Source organism: Balaenoptera acutorostrata, chromosome 1 (assembly GCF_949987535.1).
Source record: "Balaenoptera acutorostrata chromosome 1, mBalAcu1.1, whole genome shotgun sequence".
NCBI classification, from domain to species: Eukaryota; Metazoa; Chordata; class Mammalia; order Artiodactyla; family Balaenopteridae; genus Balaenoptera; species Balaenoptera acutorostrata.
The window spans coordinates 10,291,818-10,311,234 of record NC_080064.1 but is presented as its reverse complement, the minus strand read 5'-3'; the positions used below and the strand labels follow the sequence as shown (position 1 = coordinate 10,311,234).

The 19,417-nt window shown below is 47.9% G+C and overlaps 1 protein-coding gene across 1 annotated transcript in view; it reads left to right on the top strand.

Annotated features, from left to right (window-relative positions):
* The window catches only part of LRRC38 (leucine rich repeat containing 38), a 34,029-nt gene extending 30,999 nt beyond the window's left edge, over nucleotides 1-3,030 (top strand). The window contains exon 2 of the mRNA XM_057554845.1: nucleotides 1,581-3,030. Coding sequence (XP_057410828.1) covers nucleotides 1,581-1,834 — 254 coding nt within the window. The 3' untranslated portion in view covers nucleotides 1,835-3,030. The remainder of the gene's footprint in view (nucleotides 1-1,580) is intronic.
* Nucleotides 3,031-19,417: the final 16,387 nt, after the last annotated feature.

Genomic DNA, 19,417 nt, shown 5'->3' with positions numbered 1-19,417 from the left:
GTTGGCTTCCTGTGCCCCTGGCCCCTCTCTTCCTGGCTTTCCTCTCCAGCCCCACACCTGCTTTCTGTTCCGTTTGAAGGCACAGTGGCTGCAGGCCAGGTCTCTGGAGGCAAATTGTTTGAGTCAGAGTCCAAACTAGGCCACTTACTAGCTGTGCCGCTTTGGACAAGTTACTTTACCTCTCTGAGCCTGTTTCCTCATCTGTAAAATGGGGATGATGGCAGGACCTATCTCACGGAGTTGTGAAGATTAAACAATTTATCATGTGTGAAGTGCTTAGAACAGTGCCTGGCCCATGGTAAGCTCTAGATTGCATTTATTGCTGTTGCTATGAAGCACTGTCTCAGCACATACCCAGATGTAACATTTTTTTTGACCTGTGGATTTGAAACTTCTTTTTAAATTAGCCAAACACTTTTCAAGTGAGATCTTAAAGGGAACCCCAATATATAAAACAGAGTTTACAAGGGCTCTTCTGGTTGTAGTGGGGTGGGTGTCCCAGGAACTCTCCCTCAAACCCCTCACAGTCTCTCTCACCAGCTAGAAGATAATGTTTCTCACGTGTGCCTCGTGGGCCAGCAGCATCAGAATCACCTGGTTTTTAAAAATGCAGAGGCTGGGGTCCCAGTGCAGCCTGCTGAATTGGATTCTCCAGGGGGTGGAGCCCGGGAATCTGGATTTCAGTATAGTCTTCAGGTGACTCTGAAGCACAGAGGAGCTCATGCAAGCATCATAACTACATATTTATTTTCCCCACTCCTGCCAAGGGAAAACCCTTCTAGGGTAGTGAGTGGAGTTTCTACAGCGCTACACTGATCCTCTGTTCAGTTTCTCCTGGGTGGCAGTGGAAAGGAGGCTGGCATTCTTCTTGGAAAGCTGCCTTACAAACTGGAGGGTACTGCCATTGGTTGGCACTGCCCCCTCCGCATCCCACAGCCTTGCCCCGCCCTCTGCCCCGAGGGCGCTGGGTATTACCAGATCTGGATTACGGTCTACAGAGCTTCTAAACCCTTAAAAGATTAGGCTGCCTTCCATCACCACCTTGAGTGATTCAAAATCAAGAGTGCCACGCCTTAAAGTAAGGGAGACCAGCACATTCTGGTTTCTTCCATGTGATTACCCTGAGGCTTTTTTTTTTTTTTTTTTAATGGCTGTGTTGGGTGTCCGTTTCTGTGCGAGGGCTTTCTCTAGTTGCGGCAAGTGGGGGCCACTCCTCATCGCGGTGCGCAGGCCTCCCACCATCACAGCCTCTCTTGTTGCGGAGCACAGGCTCCAGACGCACAGGCTCAGTAGTTGTGGCTCACGGGCCTAGTTACTCCGCGGCATGTGGGATCTTGCCAGACCAGGGCTCGAACCCGTGTCCCCTGCACTGGCAGGCAGATTCTCAACCCCTGCGCCACCAGGGAGGCTCTACCCTGAGGCTTTTTGAAAACGTTTAAATTGCATTCAAGTCAACTTTTTCCCCCTTTTGTGTTTGGGGGCACGCGCCTGCTTTGCACCTGGTAAGCACTCCCCTTGCTAACTTGTAGGCAATCCTGGGCTGCAGCCTAAACCGCTCTCTCATTCTGCCTGCCTTTCAGGCCTCGACGAAATCCAGTGCTCCCTGCCCGTGGAGAACAGGAGGATATTCCTGCACGAGCTGTCCGAGGCCAGCTTCAGCGAGTGCAAGTTCAGCCTCTCGCTCACAGACCTGTTCGTCATCATCTTCTCTGGCGTGGCTGTGTCCATCGTCGCCATCATCTCCAGCTTCTTTCTGGCCACCGTGGTGCAGTGCTTCCAGAGGTGCGCCCCCAACAAAGACACTGAGGACGAAGACGAGGATGAGGACGACTGACCACCCGCACCCCTTCCTCGCTCTCCAGAACCCCAGCCGGTGGCTCTCCTCCGAGGGAAATGCTGAAAACGGAGAAGAATTGACCATCAGTGACCGGAGCAGTGCCTGCTCTGAGCCTTGCCCCCTGGGCGCACCCGCTGAGACCTCTGATCTCAGAGTTTAGAATCTGCAGAGCGAAGGAGCCCAGGAAGGATTCCCAGAGGAGAGCCTGCCTCTCGGCTTGAGGTGCATGTGGGGAGAAGATGACCGAGTCAGGTTTCAGAGCCGACAGCTGAAAACAGCGCAGGGGATGTGAAGACTGGCAGCTCTCACCTGCAGAGATGACTTTGTGCCGTCCATTCCTCTGACCTGGACCGCAGGACCAGGCAGCTTCTCCTTCCTCCTGAGAGGCAGCAACCTAGATGGTGGGGATTGGAGTTCAGGTCCGTCTCCATGGGAGCAGGACTTCTGCCCCTTCTGGAATAGACTTTGGCCACCTTAGGGTGTTATGCAGAGAACAACCCCACATCTGGCTAAAATGGCACCGAGGAAAAAGCTAAGACCCGGCCAAAGGGTGTTTGTTGTTATATTTTGGTGAGCAGGTCAGAAAAACATTTGTTGACAGAACTCCAACCCTGATCCTCATCCTAAGAGGTAGCAACTGGTAAAGGAAGAACAGTCGTTTTTGTACAATCGTGATGGCCTCTGCTCAGAGTCACTCTTCCCTCTGAAGTACAGCCAAGTTGCTTCCATCTTGCCCCGCCACCTCCTTCAGCCTTGACTCCCCCCTCAACTGAATAACGCCTGTTCATTCTCTGTGCTGGCACTGTTCCAGACTTGTCATCTCCGGAACTTGTGATAAACTTTCCTGGAGGCCAGGATTCCAAAAAGCAGGTTATATCGGACCAATAAAATGTTAAAAAAAAAAACAAAAAAACTGGGACTTGGATTCTGAAAAACCTCCATCAGTGGCCTTAGGGTGTGTGTGACATTCTTTGGAGCATAGGCTGTGACAGGCAGTGTTTTCCAGGATGTGGACTGCAGCACTTTGATTCAGAGACAGTATGAAACAATGCCATGCACCCAGCAGGTTGATGCAAGATGATGGGTATCAGCAGCGTCGGACCTTGCTGGGGACTGACACTTAGACGAGGGGCTGGTGAGAAGCTCCTGGGATATTTGGGGAAGCATCTCTCCATTGTCTCCCATAATATATTCCTTATGTTTCTTCCTCATTGCTCTCTTGCATCTTTGCCTCCACAAAGAATTACTGAGTGCTTGCTAAGTGCCCTGGTCCAGGAATTGTGGGTACACCTTCCAGAAGGAAGGTGGGCCCCCGGCTCGCTTGGGCCTCAATAATCTTATGGGTAGAATATAAAACAAACAAGTAAACAAAACTATAATTGCAGGTAGTGATAAGCGCCATGAAGGAAATAAATGAGGCCTTGTGACAGAGAGTAACTGGGTAGAGCCAGTCAAGAGTGGATGGATGGGTGTATTAGCCAGGGCTCTCTAGAGAAACAGAACCAATAGGAGCTCTGTCTATCTATCCATCTATCTGGATTATAAGGAATTGGCTCAGGCAGTTATGGGAACTGAGAAGTCCCACAGTCTGCAGCCAGCCAGCTGGAGACCCAAGGAATGCTGGTGGTGCAGTTCTGGTCTGAGTCCAGAGGCCTGATAGCCAGGAGAGGCAATGGTTAAGTTCTAGTTTGAGGGCAGGAGAAAACTCAGCTCAAGTAGTCAGGCAGAGGGGGAGGGAAGGGGGAGGGAGAGGGAGGGAGAGGAGGGGAGGGAAGGAGGGAGGGAGAGATGGAGAGGGAGATGGAGAGAGAGAGAGAGAAATTCCTCCTTTCTCTGCCTTTTTGTTCTATTCAGGCCCTCGATGGATTCGGTGCTGCCCACCCACTTTGGGGAGGGGGATCTGCTTTACTCAGTCTACAGATTCAAATCCTAATCTCATCCAGAAACACCCTCACAGACACACCCAGAAAGGATGTTTAACCAAGTAACCGGGCACCCTATGACCCAGTCAAATGGATGCATAAAATCAGCCGTCACTCGGGGGCCTCTGATTGGGTCGTTTTGAGCTGAATCCTGCCTCCTTCTCCCACCTCCTTGCTTCCCTCTCCCCTTTTCTCCTTTCCTCCTCTTCCACCCTCTGTCTCTACTCTTCTTTGTCCCCTTCACCCTCAGGGAGACTCCTGGTCACCTTTCTAGCCCCCAACATTGCTGGCTCCAGCAGAGGAGACCCCTGGCTCAGAGGGGCTGTCTTCTCAGAGTCGCTGGACAAATGGAGAAGTGGGCCAGCATCTTCCCAGACTCCATGGCAACCTCCGTGGGCCCCACCCTCAGTGCAGGTAACGCTTCCATTGAGGAAACAATATAGGCAAACCAATTGGTCATCACGAACCGTTAGGTGCTGCTCGAATTCCTGTCGAAAGGTTCCAGCCATCATTTGTACCTTATTGTGAATGAAGGTTCCTGGAGACAGTTTTCAATCAGGAGAGAGAACTGCGCTGATGTTGGGCCATCATAGGGGAGATAGAAAAGACCATGGAGTAGGGGGCCGAGGGCTCAGAGGCTGGGAGTTTGAGACATGAAGCAATCTAACACCAGCACCTCCCCAGCCTGGCCACAGACTCAGCTGAGACTTGTGTTGAGTTGGAATTGCGGTCTGTCTTCACAGTCTCTAATCGCCATTCCCGGGAGCATCCTACCAGGGACACAACTAAAGGCCCTGGATCCAACTGGGCCCCCACCAAAGGCACACTGTGTTTCTCCCAGAATCCTAGGGAGGTGGTACCCCAAGTTGTGGAAACAGCACTAGACCCTTGTTATAATAGGTTCTGGTAGATGAATTCCCTGTTAAGGAGTCTATTTTAATCCTTCGGTCCACCTCAAGTGGTTCACTGTGGTCAGCAGGCTCAGCTCTTTGCTCGGAAGACACACACCCTGCAGAGTGTAGGGGCCACTGGTCATTTACTGAATGAATGAGTGAGCAGGGGAGGGGCACCCCAGGCATTAACCATCATTTCTGCAGACTGCAACCTACAGTTTTGAAAAGAACATGATTTGGGGGAAGAAGAAGAGTTTTCAAGTATTGGCAGTTGAAACAGTCATCTCCTGGATATAAAGTTCCCGTGAAACACTGGGGACACGGGGACATTAGGGACATCTGTGGTCAAACCCAAGGAAATATATTGACCAGGAGCAACAGCTCAACTGGGGAAACACCTTTGAGAAGTGACATTGCACAAACAGTAGGCGATGATTTAGTGCTCTCTGTTGCTGTAGCATCTCAAGCTATTATTAACAACAATGATAATGCTGCATACCAGTTGAGGGCCTCCTCTGCTCCGGACATCTCCCTCCCCCAGATCTCCACTAGTGTCATTTGGGTCTCGAGTGTCACCTCCTCAGAGTCAGTCTCATCACGCCATCCTGTGTTATTTTTTGCACAGCATGTACCATGGTGTGAAGTTATCCCACCTGTTTGTTTACATGTTTATTGTCTACCTTTTCTGGACTAGAACATGAGCTCCCCAAGGGCAGGAACTCAGGGCCTTTGTGTCTCCAGCGTTTGAACAGTAGTGGCACAACCAGTATGCATGTGGGGTGAGAAAGCAACCAAATGAATTCCAGGCACAGTACTAGAAACTCTACAAACCTGAGCTCTACTTAAGCATCCTCACAACTCAAGTGGAGAGCTGCTATCATCCTCATTTTGTCGACTGAAAAAAACTGCGCAACCTAAAAACTGAGAGTTATGTTTTATTCGGTGGGAATTTTTAGGACTTCAAGCCGGGGAGGCAGCATCTCAAGTAGCCCTGAGAACTGCTTCAAGGAGGCAACGGTGGGGAGCTAGGATATATAGGAATTTTGCAACAAAGGGTAGGTAGTCTGAACGTCAAAATATTATTGTTAATTAAAGAAAAGCAGACCTCTCGAGGAATTTAGTACTTTTCTATATATGGGAAGATGGAAGAGTCTGGGCTTACTGAAATTATTCCTTTGATATGCACCTCACCTATCTGGGGCCAGTATCCTGTGTTTTCATATCCTGAGTTTCCTCGGGGCTCACCGAGGGGGAGTGGCTGCAGTCTGATGGCTGCTAGATGGCAGGTATTCTTTTCCTTCTTGAGTTCCCTCAGGGCTCACCAGCTCACCATCGGCAGTGGCTACAATCACTGATGACTGTGCATCCTTTGTTTACTGATATGGCAGGCAATGTTCCATTTCTCAATTTCATAGGTGAGGAAACCAAAGCTCAGAGAAGGTGGTGGACGACAGGACACGACAGAGCCAGAACCGACTTGCGGCCACTGGACTCCAAAGCTGTACTCTCGGTTATAATAATAGTTCATGTGTATCAAGAGCACTGTCCATGCTAGATGCTGAACCAAGCCCTTTGTGCAACTCACCCCTGTAAGGCAGTATATTCGTCAGGGTTCTCCAATGGGATGCGCATATATATATATATATATATATATATGAAGGGATTTATTTTAAGGAATTGGGTCATGTGATTGCGGAGACTCACAAGTCCACAATCTGCAGGACGGGCCAGCAGGCTGGAGACCCAGGGAAGAGCCAATGTAGCAGTTCAAGTCTGGAGGCGTCTGCTGCACACACCCTTTTGCCCAGGGGTGGTCAGTCTTTTATTCTATTAAGGCCTTCAACTTATTAGATGAGGCCCACCCACATTATGGAGGGCAATCTGCTTTACTCAAAGTCCACTGATTGAAATGTTAATTTAATCTAAAAACACCCTCATAGAAATATCCAGAATAATGTTTGACCTCACGTCTGGGCTCCGTGGCCCAGCCAACTTGACATGTAAAATAAACCATTACAGGCAGGTACCATTATTGTCTCACCTTTATGGATCCATCACCTCCATGTGGTCGTTGAGAGATCTGATTTGGTCTTGGGAATAACTCACCTGGTGGGAGAAAGCTAGTTAGTGATGGAGTAGGCTTTGTGCTCTGACCACTGCATGCCCTCTCTCCACCCAACTGCATATTCCCTTCTCGGGTCAGCAGGAGCTGGCCTGGCAGGGACAGCACAGAATGGCACATTTCCTGGGGTTGTATGCTAGACTCCAGGAAAAGCAACTTGCACTTGCTAGGTGCACCCAGAATGAGTTTACTTTAAGCCTCAAATTCGACATCTCAGACCCAGGAGAATCAAAACCACCAAAGTATCTTGTCTTACCATCTTGCTCTCCTTAAGATCTGATGAGCAGAAGGTTCTGGCAGCATCACAAATGAATTCATCTTATCGTGAACACAGCAGGAACCACCAGTGCGGCCCTTGGACCTGGGCAATGGGCCCCTATTTGGAGTACAGTGCTTTAGAGGGCCCTGTTCCAGCTCTCCTCCAGTTGTGCTCTTCCTCTGGGGTAAAGAATCTGTGGGGCCAAGGGCACACACCCACCCAGAACCAGTGCCCTATTTTAGCACATCCTCAGGATCCCAGAATTCTCTGCACAAATGACCCCAAGCTCGGGGGTGGGCCCCTTCCCAGCATCCCTCCTCCAGGGTGAACTGAGTGCCCAGGCAGTGGATGTTGGCTGGGCATGTGAACAGAGGCTGGATGTGTAGGCTGGGGCATCCACATGTGGGTACACAAGACCCTTAGAGGCTCAGGATGGAGCCAGGGCTGGGAAGAGAAAGAGGAAGGTCCTATACGGCTCAGCTCTCCCCACACTGCCATATTCTGGTGCAGATTTCCAGGAATTCAAAAATCATCATTTAAACCTGGTCTTCCAAGTTGTTAAGAAGGTATTTTTGTCAAGGTAGCTGGGTGGAACGTTTTCTTAGCAGTTTATCTTTATGACTTATGAATGTTTAGATATGGGTGTGTGGAGGGTATTTGTACTCTGGTCCTGGCTTCACAGGTGGTACAGGTAGGCCTGGGTACCACGGTAGAGACCAAAGGGTGGCCACACACCCTCGCTCTGGCCCTAGAACTGAATATCGCTTCTTCCCTACGGGGCTGGTCCACAGGAGCCTTTATACAGAAAGGCTGAAAAATGCATGCACACTGATTGCTTTCACCAGTGATGGAGAGGTTTGCACTGAACATCCATGCTTCTCCCTCCCCATCTGCCCATCCTCCTCCTTCTCCCCCTCTCCCTCCCCCTCCTCCTCTTCCTTCTCCTCTGCCCACCAATGCTATAGGCTTGAACTCTAGGTGCAGTCAGTGGCTGGAGACAGGTGGTTTTTACACCTTTATTGCACTTAACTGGACCCTGGAACACATCAAGGCTCTATTTCCTTAACATCTCACCACCACCGACTGAGTCAGCTGCAGGCCCTGGGCCTTGGCCATAAAATTCTTTTTAGTGATCTCTAATGGCCTTGAAGGTTAGGTGACTTATTATTTGCAAAGTGGTCTACTCTCACCGAAACCTCCCCGAAGCAGACCCCTGTGGATTTCATTTGCCTGCAACCAACAAGGTAGCCTTGTTCTTTAAGACTCCAGGCTAATACACACACATCCAAACTTTACATTATTTTTCCACATAAAAGAATTTTTAAAAACAGAAAGGAACATTGTTCTCTGTTGTTTGCAAACGTGATCCATTTTCTGAAAACCTGCCTTTCCAGGGTATAAGTGAGACAGCCTTGGAAAAATACAATGTGCTATTCTGGTAAAATGTTGCTCTCTGGAGATCTTTGGTACCAGAGCTAGGAGTGCTTTTCCAGTACAGATCCACTATCCCCAAGTGAGTCCCTGACTGTGAATAATCAGAGCGAGGCAACCGCACGTCAACCAGCCTCAAAAGGAGCCCTCGGGGGTGGAGGGTGAGTCTCCAGTGAAGTGTCCACCTATCCTCATAGCTGACGCCCTGGGCTGTGCCAGGGACCCTCTGGGAGCCTCAAGCCCTCCCCTGTGGGCAGAGAAACACTGACCTGTTGGCAGAGTTGATGAGAATACAGTGAAACGGTGGGGGGGACACCTTCCCTCCTCTTCCAGAATCTTCCTCCAGAATCCTTGAGCATTCATAGAAGAGGGTGCTGTCTAAAGAGAACAGTAGGATCAGAGCTCGAATCCCAGCATCAGATAACAGGAGCCATGTTCCAGCAGTCTGAAGACCTCAGCAGGTATCACAGGAGCTCAGTTCTCATTTCTACATATTGTAATCAGCCACTAGCCCCGCTGCCAGTGACCTAACAGTCCCAGCTGCATCTGGGGCTCACGAGCCTGCATAAATGTCAGAGGCCGCTTTTGCTCGCATGTCCCCAGGGTCCACTCACCAGGAACACACATGAGGCCACATCAGTACTCAGATTGTGTTGTCCTGGTGGATCCTGCCAGCCTGACGGCAAGTCAGCAGAAGTACCACCACCCCAGCCTATCCCCCAGCCCACAGACACTATGTATTTATGGGAATGGGGAGCCTCTCTCAGGCTTGAAATCCAGCATGAACTGGCATCCGCCAAGCATCCATCACATCTGCTGAGGGTTCACGCTTGCCTTGGGCAGTGTGGCCTCCACCAGCCATCCAGTGGCTCCTTGGGGAGCCCCTCCCCACACCATCCCTGCCCTGTCCAGCTTTTTAATCCCAGACTGCCATCCCTCACTCACCCTGCAGAACCACAGTGTATTTCCCATGGAAATGGGGACAACGCCCCAGCTGTGGGGTCAGACTAGACCGTAGGCCAGGCTTAGAACCAGACCCCCTGAGAGCCTCCCAGTTTCCCCATCTCTCCAGCCTCCTCCCTCAGGTTTCCACTCAGGTTTATCAACATGAGCAAATAGATTCCCTGGGAAGGGCTGCCACCACCTGCAGCCACCGCAACCAGCCAGCTTCCGAACCAGAGAAGGCTCAGGTAGGACGGGGATATGGACATCAAAGCCATTCAGCACCTGCGTTCCTTCCTGATTGATGGGGGAGGCTGCAGATTCTTCTGAGACTGGGGGAAGTGCTGCGCTCTCCACACCCTAAGAGCTGCCTGAGAAGGTAAGAAACGCAGGGGCAGTTTAAGAAAATTGAAATTGTATCAAGTATCTTTTCCGACCACAGCGCTATGAGACTAGATATCAAATACTGGGAAAAATCTGTAAAAAATACAAACACATGGAGGCTAAACAATACACTACTTAATAACCAAGAGATCACTGAAGAAATCAAAGAGGAAATCAAAAAATACCTAGAAAAAAATGACAGTGAAAACACAACGACCCAAAACGTTTGGGAGGCAGCAAAAGCAGTTCTAAGAGGGAAGTTTATAGCAATACAATCCTATCTCAAGAAACAAGAAACATCTCAAATAAACAACCTAACCTTACACCTAAAGCAATTAGAGAAAGAGGAACAAAAAAACCCCAAAGTTAGCAGAAGGAAAGAAATCATAAAGATCAGATCAGAAATAAATGAAAAAGAAATGAAGGAAACAATAGCAAAGATCAGTAATACTAACAACTGGTTCTTTGAGAAGATAAACAAATTGATAAACCATTAGCCAGACTCATCAAGAAAAAAGGGAGAAGACTCAAATCAACAGAATTAGAGATGAAAAAGAAGTAACAACTGACACAGAAGAAATACAAAGGATCATGAGAGATTACTACAAGCAACTATATGCCAAAAAAATGGACAACCTGGAAGAAATGGACACATTCTTAGAAAAGCACAACCTTCCGAGACTGAACCAGGAAGAAATAGAAAATATAAACAGACCAATCACAAACACTGAAATTGAGACTGTGATTAAAAATCTTCCAACAAACAGAAGCCCAGGACCAGATGACTTCAGAGGTGAGTTCTATCAAATATTTAGAGAAGAGCTAACACCTATCCTTCTCAAACACTTCCAAAATATAACAGAGGGAGGAACACTCCCCAACTCATTCTACAAGGCCACCATCGCCCTGATACCCAAACCAGACCAAGATGTCACAAAGAAAGAAAACTACAGGCCAATATCACTGATGAACATAGATGCAAACATCCTCAACAAAATACTAGCAAACAGAATCCAACAGCACATTAAAAGGATCATACACCATGATCAAGTGGGGTTTATACCAGGAATGCAAGGATTCTTCAATATACACAAACCAATCAATGTGATACACCATATTAACAAATTGAAGGAGAAAAACAATATGATCATCTCAATAGATGCTGAAAAAACTTTCGACAAAATTCAACAGTGATTTATGATAAAAACCCTCCAGAAAGTAGACACAGAGGGAAACTTACCTCAACATAATAAAGGTCATATATGACAAACCCACAGCCAACATCGTTCTCAATGGTGAAAAACTGAAACCATTTCCACGAAGATCAGGAACAAGACAAGGTTGCCCACTCTCACCTCTATTATGCAACATAGTTTTGGAAGTTTTAGCCACAGCAATCAGAGTAGAAAAATAAATAAAAGGAATCCAAATTGGAAAAGAAGAAGTAAAGCTGTCACTGTTTGCAGATGACATGATACTATACATAGGGAATCCTAAAGATGCTACCAGAAAACTACTAGAGCTAATCAATGAATTTGGTAAAGTAGCAGGATACCAAATTAATGCACAGAAATCTCTTGCATTCCTATACACTAATGATGAAAAATCTGAAAGAGAAATTAAGGAAACACTCCCATTTACCATTGCAACATAAAGAATAAAATACCTAGGAATAAACCTACCTAAGGAGACAAAAGACCCGTATGCAGAAAACTATAAGACACTGATGAAAGAAATTAAAGATGATAGAAACGGATGGAGAGATATACCATGTTCTTGGATTGGAAGAATCAACATTGTGAAAATGACTATACTACCCAAAGCAATCTACAGATTCAATGCAATCCCTACCAAACTACCAATGGCACTTTTTCACAGAACTAGAAGAAAAAATTGCACAATTTGTATGGAAACACAAAAGACCCCTAATAGCCAAAGCAATCTTGTGAAAGAAAAACGGAGCTGGAGGAATCAGGCTCCCTGACTTCAGACTATACTACAAAGCTACAGTAATCAAGACAGTATGGCACTGGCACAAAAACAGAAATATAGATCAATGAAACAGGATAGAAAGCCCAGAGATAAACCCACGCACATATGGTCACCTTATTTTGATAAAGGCGGCAAGAATATACAATGGAGAAAAGACAGCCTCTTCAATACATGGTGCTGGGAAAACTGGACAGCTACATGTAAAAGAATGAAAGTAGAACGCTCCCTAACACCATACACAAAAGTAAGCTCAAAATGGATTAAAGACCTAAATGTAAGGCCAGACACTATAAAGCTCTTAGAGGAAAACATAGGCAGAACACTCTATGACATAAATCACAGCGAGATCCTTTTTGACCCACCTCCTAGAGAAATGGAAATGAAAACAAAAATAAACAAACGGGACCTAATGAAACTTAAAAGCCTTTGCACAGCCAAGGAAACCATAAACAAGACGAAAAGACAATCCTCAGAATGGGAGAAAATATTTACAAATGAAGCAACTGACAAAGGATTAATCTCCAAAATTTACAAGCAGCTCATGCAGCTCAATATCAAAAAAAAAAAACAAACAACCCAATCCAAAAATGGGCAGAAGACCTAAATAGACATTTCTCCAAAGAAGATATACAGATTGCCAACAAACACATGAAAGAATTTTCAACATCACTAATCATTAGAGAAATTCAAGTCAAAACTACAATGGGGTATCACCTCACACCCGTCAGAATGGCCATCATGAAAAAATTTATAAACAATAAATGCTGGAGAGGGTGTGGAGAAAACGGAACCCTCTTACACTGTTGGTGGGAATGTAAATTGATACAGCCTTTATGGAGAACAGTATGGAGGTTCCTTAAAAAACTAAAAATAAAACTACCATACCACCCAGCAATCCCACTACTGGGCATACACCCTGAGAAAACCATAATTCAAAAAGAGTCATGTACCAAAATATTCATTGCAGCTCTATTTACAATAGCCAGGACATGGAAGCAACCTAAGTGTCCATCGACAGATGAAATGATAAAGAAGATGTGGCATGTATATACAATGGAATATTACTCAGCCATAAAAGGAAACGAAATTGAGTTATTTGTAGTGAGGTGGATGGACCTAGATTCTGTCCTACAAAGTGAAGTAAGTCAGAAAGAGAAAAACAAATACCGTATGCTAACACATATATATGGAATCTGAAAAAAAAAAAGGTTCTGAGAACCTAGGAGCAGGACAGAATAAAGGCACAGACGTAGAGAATGGACTTGAGGACACGGGGAGGGGGAAGGGTAAGCTGGGACAAAGTGAGAGAGTGGCATGGACATATATACACTACCAAATGTAAAATAGATAGCTAGTGGGAAGCAGCCACATAGCACAGGGAGATCAGCTCGGTGCTTTGTGACCACCTAGACAGGTGGGATAGGGAGGGTGGGAGGGAGACGCAAGAGGGAGGAGATATGGGGATATATGTATATGTATAGCTGATTCACTTTGTTATAAAGCAGAAACTAACACACTATAGTAAAGCAATTATACTCCAATAAAGGTGCTAAAAAAAAAAAAAAAAAGAAAGAAAAAGAAAAAGAAATGCAGGGGCAGGACATCCCCACCAGGTGGCTCTGAGCTGGCACTATGGATGTCTCCCCTGCCCCATGGGATCCTCTGTCCCCAGAGATGCTCCATGAGGTCAGAGCCAGTGGGTCACCATCACTAAACGCCAACCCTTGACCAGGCCTGGCAGAAAGGAGCCCTCAATTGTCGCATGAACAGGGGAACACACACTTTCCCATCTGAAGAGGGCCACACCATGTGGCCTCTCTCAAGGAAGGAAGTCCAAGAGAGGGAAGAGGTGGGACAGAGTCCAGGCTGGGGTCCAAGCCAGCTTATTGTACTTGACCTACAGCCACTGAAATGGTCCTAACAGAGTATTTGGGAGGAGTATTACTGGAGCATTAAAATAGCAGAGTAATAAAAGTTTCTGGTATGTGAGTACCAGGGTATGCACATGAGTATTGGGAGGGCAAGCAAGCTGGCCCTCAGATTGTGTGGTGCTGCTGTGAGTGGTCCCTGAGTTTGCTGACTTCTCCCCCTCCCCCCACCCAGGTCCCCATCACTCACTCTTTTCAGCCCCTTGGCTTCTTCAGTCAAGGGCCCTTGCAGTTGGCTGTCCCCTCATCCTGGGATGCTCTCCCCCTAGATCTTTTCTCCTTGTCATTTAGCTCAAAGGTCACTTTCTCAAAACGTCCTTGCTGCCCATCCCAGCTGAAGAAACCCTTACCTGTCACCCTCTAACCCATTATCACCTTGTTTCATTCTCTTCACAGGACTCGTTGTGTGGGCTTCTCAGGTTTTGTTTGCTTGCTTGTGTACTGTTTCCTCCTCTCCGGATTGTAAAGTGCAAGAGCAAGGTCCATGCTTGTCTTGTTTGTCTTGTATGCCCAGAGCCTAGCCCTGTTGTGGGTTTGGCAGGAACCTGATAAACATCTGTGAAGTAGATGGATGAGGTGGGTGGGTGGATGGATGGATGGATGGATGGATGGATGGGAAGGTGGATGGATGGGTGAGTAGATGAGCAGATGAATGGATGAGCGGGTGGATGGATGGATGAGTGGGTGGATGGATGGATGGATAGATGGATGGGTGAGTAGATGGATGGATGGGTGGGTGGATGGATGGATAGATGAGTGGATGGAAAAATTTCCACCATTTCTAAAGACTTGAAAACCACAAATAACGTGTGAGGAATACAACCAAGGAAGGATTTACAAGACATACTGAGTGCGTTAAAGTGCTTCTTCACCTTGCAGAGGGCACAGTTCTGAGCCTTGGGCTGCAGTAATGTCAGGAACCACTTGTATTTCCTTCCTTAGCAGTTGCCCATCTTTGTTGTAGCTCTGAATCCTTCCCCTCTGCCCGGTGTGGGCTGCTGATTATGGATGCAAACCCCCAGACTTCACAGCTTGCCTTTAGTCTGAGAGCCGGGAGAACAAGCCCCCCTCAGATCACCGCATCCTGCGGGGCAATGGCGGCGGCTGCCTCTTCTCCTGTTTGGACCCTCCCCCCTCCCCCCCCCCCCCCCACCCCGTGTTCGCCTCTCCTTGGCACGACCAAGCTTGGCATTGGTGGCTGGGTACTGAAAGATTTCCATTCGTGACCACCCAACCCCTAATTACTTCTATTAATTACTTGGACAGCTTTCCCTGCAAAAAGGACTTACATCCAGGGAGGGCAAGAAGAGGCTGTTTTTCACCTGTCCTTGCCCACCACCTGCCTCAAGAGGGAGGAAGTTGTGTACCGTTCAGGTTATTCACTTTTCCAGAGATTTGCTCTCAAAGGAGATCAGTCTGTCACTTTGATGAGTTCCCTCTAAGAGCTTATTCTCTCACTAATTCTGCACCTTCTAAAGTGCTTGATTGCTTGTTGGGGAAACAAGTGTGATGGCAGGAGAGGGAGGGGAGAGCTGGTGCAATGTGGAATTAACCGACTCATTGATTTCTGGTCCCTGCTCTCACTCCCACGTCCAGGGAAAGGCCAGCATGGGGTTGCCCAGCCCGGGACAGAAGTCCAAGTGGGGCATTAAATGCCTGCATCTCCCATGCCCCTCAAACCATCATCTGACACATTTGTCAAACCTCACTTCTCTCTGGTTCTAAAGAGAGTGTAACAGGCTCCCAGGTTGTCTGGCTTTTCACCTTCCCCTCATTTCCCCCAGTTTGTTCTGTCTAAATCCACCTTGTCTTAGATGCTTCTTCCTTGGGACTCATTCATTCATTTAAACATTCATTAATTCATTCAACATTTCTTAAGTGTTTCCCCCTGGCCAGGCGCTGGACATACCGCAGCACAGGACAAACAGGCTCTCATCACCGGCAGTTTTCCATCAGAGAACACAAATAAAACAAGTGATCACAATAATGTGATAATTTTCTCCAGGGAGTGCCAGTGCCTGGGGAACCCAGAGCAGGGGACAGCTCAGGGTGAGGGGCCAGGAAGAGGGTCCCTGGTGTGAGAACTAAGGACTCGGTCCAAATCCCTGCACTGGGAGAGGACCAAATCCTAGCAGGGCTTCTAGGAGCATAACGCCTTGTCCCTAGGAAGACCCTAGTCCCCCATCCAATGCCTGCCTGGGCAAGCTCCAGGCTGCCAAAAAAATTTACTACTGTTCTAGCCAACACCTGACATAGACTCCAATCTCCATTTATTAGAGATCTATTAAAAAGGGCTTACAACTGTTAATCCTTCCTCTGTCCCTTTGAGATGTATATGTATCTCCTACAACTCAGGGGTGCCTTCTCTAGGGCCTGGGGAAGATTCCTTTGAAAAGTAATTATCAGGAAGATAGGGCCTCTCTCCCAGTCTCCTGGGAGGATGGAATCCTGACTTCCATAGTTGTCAGCTAGCAGACACAGCTGTCCTAACCTCATGGACACTGACCAACCCAAGAAAACCAGACATCTCAAGTTAATGAATTTAGCACTTTTCTATGTGCGGGAAGATGCAAGAGTCTGGGCTTACTGAAATTATTCCTTTGATATGCACCTTAACTGTCTAGGGCCAGTATCCTGTTTTTCTCCATTCTGAATCCCCTCAGAGTGCACCGTTGGGGATGGCTGCAGAGGCTGGTGGCTTGATGGCCTCAACATCTTTTGTTTACTGAAATGGCAGGCGACATTCTTTGTTCACACCGACATTGGGTTGGGGAGGGACACGTGCTGTGGCATCACCAGAGGCAGTTTCGGGTTAGTTAGGCTTTGCCCATCCTTACGTTCCTGCTGGGGCTTCGCCTAACAGCTATAGCCTTCTCTAGTGCTTACAGTTGTACTGTTTTTTTAATTAATTAATTAATTAATTAATTAATTTGGTTGCACCGGCTCTTAGTTGCGGCTTGCCAGCTCCTTAGTTGTGGCACATTGAAGCGACCACCTGGGAGTCACACAGCCCTCTCCCCAGGGGTGTGCTGGAACAAGGGCTCACGGAAAAAAGTATAGGTTTGTAGCATTTGCCAATTTCCCCAGTATAAATATTCCCCCCTTGGCCAATTTCAAGCTCCCAATGTGATGTCACTGAACTAGTACAGTTGGTCTCACCAGCTGATAGGAGTTGACAGCAGCACATCACCGCTTTCCTCCCCAAGGTCCCCCAGGCCAACAGCAGTGACTGATGGGGAGAAGGTAGTCAGGGGTACAGAAGCCCCCCTCCTTTGCCTCAAGGTGGGAAGGGTCCTGGGGGGCAGGTCGTGCTCCCTGAGGACATGCCATAGCTAAACTTCTGCTGAAACCAGACTTGTGTTCCTTCCCCTTACTACTTCTGCTTCCCTCACTCCCTTACTGGTTTCTTCCAAGGGCTCTCACTAGATAAATCACATGCCCACAGACCCTGGTCTCAGGCTCGGCTTCTAGGGGTCCCAACCCATGACAGGCCTCTTTGCCAAGAGGTGGCCCAGATCAGGCTCTGTCCTAAGGTTGGCCGGGAGGTCTCCCCACCTGCATGCTGGTTTCTGAGAGTGGCAGGGAGGGAGGACATGACCATCCCTGATATTTGTGAGGTGGTCAGAATAGCCCTGTGCTAGGAAGCTGGAAATCTGGGTCCTGACTCCACTGCAGACCCTGGGCAAAGTCCTTCCACTGGATCTTCTTCACTCTCACCAGGAGAAGGACGGGTGCTGACTCCATCATGCCAAGAAGCTTTGAAATTCTTGATTAGGCCCCATTCGTGGAAACTCGGGTTCCTTATGCCAGGTTGGGGTGCTTTCTTCCTTAACAAACACCTCCGGACAGTCTGTTATCAGGTGAGGGGGGGAAACTGTGTTCTCGGGCAGCATTTCTCAGCCTTGGCACCACTGAGATTTGGGCTGGATCATTCTCTGTCGTGGAGGCTGTCCTGTGCCCTACAGGATGTTGAGCAGCACCCCTGGGCTGTGCCCACTAGATGCCAGCAGCTCCCTCCTCAGTTGTGACAACCAAAAATACCTCCAGACTCTGCCAGAACATCCCCTGGGGGCCAAAATCATACCCCCAAATCTATGAACCTTGAAATGCCATGGCCACTTGTCAAACTATGGTAAGGAGACCATATGGATTGAATTCCCCACAAACCTCTTTACTCTGAAAAAAAAGTCTATTTATATTATACTTTCCAATTATATGTGCATAGAAGTGTACAAATATATTTCCTCTTATTTTTCTTAGAGTTGTCATTACTATCATTATTGTTTTAAGGGAAGGAAAGGAAAACTACATCGAATTCTTTTTCTGGGGACACATCAGTTTTGCTTTACCTCCCTCCCCTTCATGACTGTGTCCCCTCTCAACCACTGTCTTTAGATGGAGGCAGTTCCCTCTGAATCACTTGGTTTGTTCTCACCGCTATAAGCAGAAGCTCCTATAAGACCTAAGGGTGGGAGAAGCAAGCAGAAGTAGCAGAAATGTGGGAGGGGGCAGCAAGTCACCATCCCTGGGGGGAGAGGCTCATAACCAAACCCATCAGTGACACAGCACTTTCAGCAGGTCCTAGTTGAGTGGCAGGTTCCAAAGGGTCCTTCAACATGGGGGAAGCCCAGAGCCAGAGTGCCTGGCAACCCTCAAAAGATGGCCCATTATAAGCAGTCACTTTACATCCCAAATAGAGTCCCTGAAAGCCAGACAGAGGAGTTTGGGCTCATTATGTAATGCAGTAGGGAGTCACTGAAAGTTCTTCATCAAGGGCATGGTGACACCGGCTAACATGCTCCAAAGCAGGAAGGATCCTGACATTCGCTGAATCTCTAGGCTTTCTGATGCCTCTCCAGCTTACAGCAAACTCTCCTGACAGTAATGAGAGGGTAATTAGAGGAGGAAGTGCTCCCGGGCCATCCATCAACTAGACAGAAATGATCATGTAGTCAGTTCCTGGGAATTTCCTGAACGTCACGTTTGTATTGTAAAGTCCTTTCCCATCCAGGGCAGAGTCTAGGGGAGCAGGTGCTCTTAGCAATGGGGGTTCTAAGGGAGCAGGCAGCTTACTACAGGTGGAAGTGCTGATGGGCGCCCTTGGTCAGTGTCTGTCTGGACTGTGTCAGGCTGGCCTTTCCCCACTGTGAACAGCATCGGCTTTGTAACCCTGGCTCTGCCGTTCCAACCAGTGCCTTCCCAGCACGCTGATGCGTGGGGCCCAGGGACGTTCTCTGTAAGGAGAGGATTTCCTCAGACTAACCAAAAGAGACAGGCGTAAGTGGCACCCTGGATGAGGCCCTTGGGAGGACATCTCTGCCTTCCTGAGCCATAGTCTCAATTCTACTGGATCCTCCTGAGTGACAGGGAGGTTGCTTCAAACAACTACACACACATACACACACACACACACACACACACACACCCCTTATTTAATCCTCACAACATTCCCATGAAGGAGAGATCATTAGGCTCATTTGACAGATGTGAAAACCATCTCAGAGAGGTTAAGTGGCTCCTCCAAAGCTGCACAGCCAGCAAGTGGGCTTGAATGCACTTCTGTCTTGAATTCAACCCCAGTTTTCCTTCTTGCCCCATCCAGGCAGAATAGAGAGAGTTGGAGTTAAGACGAAAACCAGGATGGAGGTGGCAGGGTAGAAAATTATGCTCAGAGAGGTCATGCATCCAGCTCCGCTAAGCAGAGGAG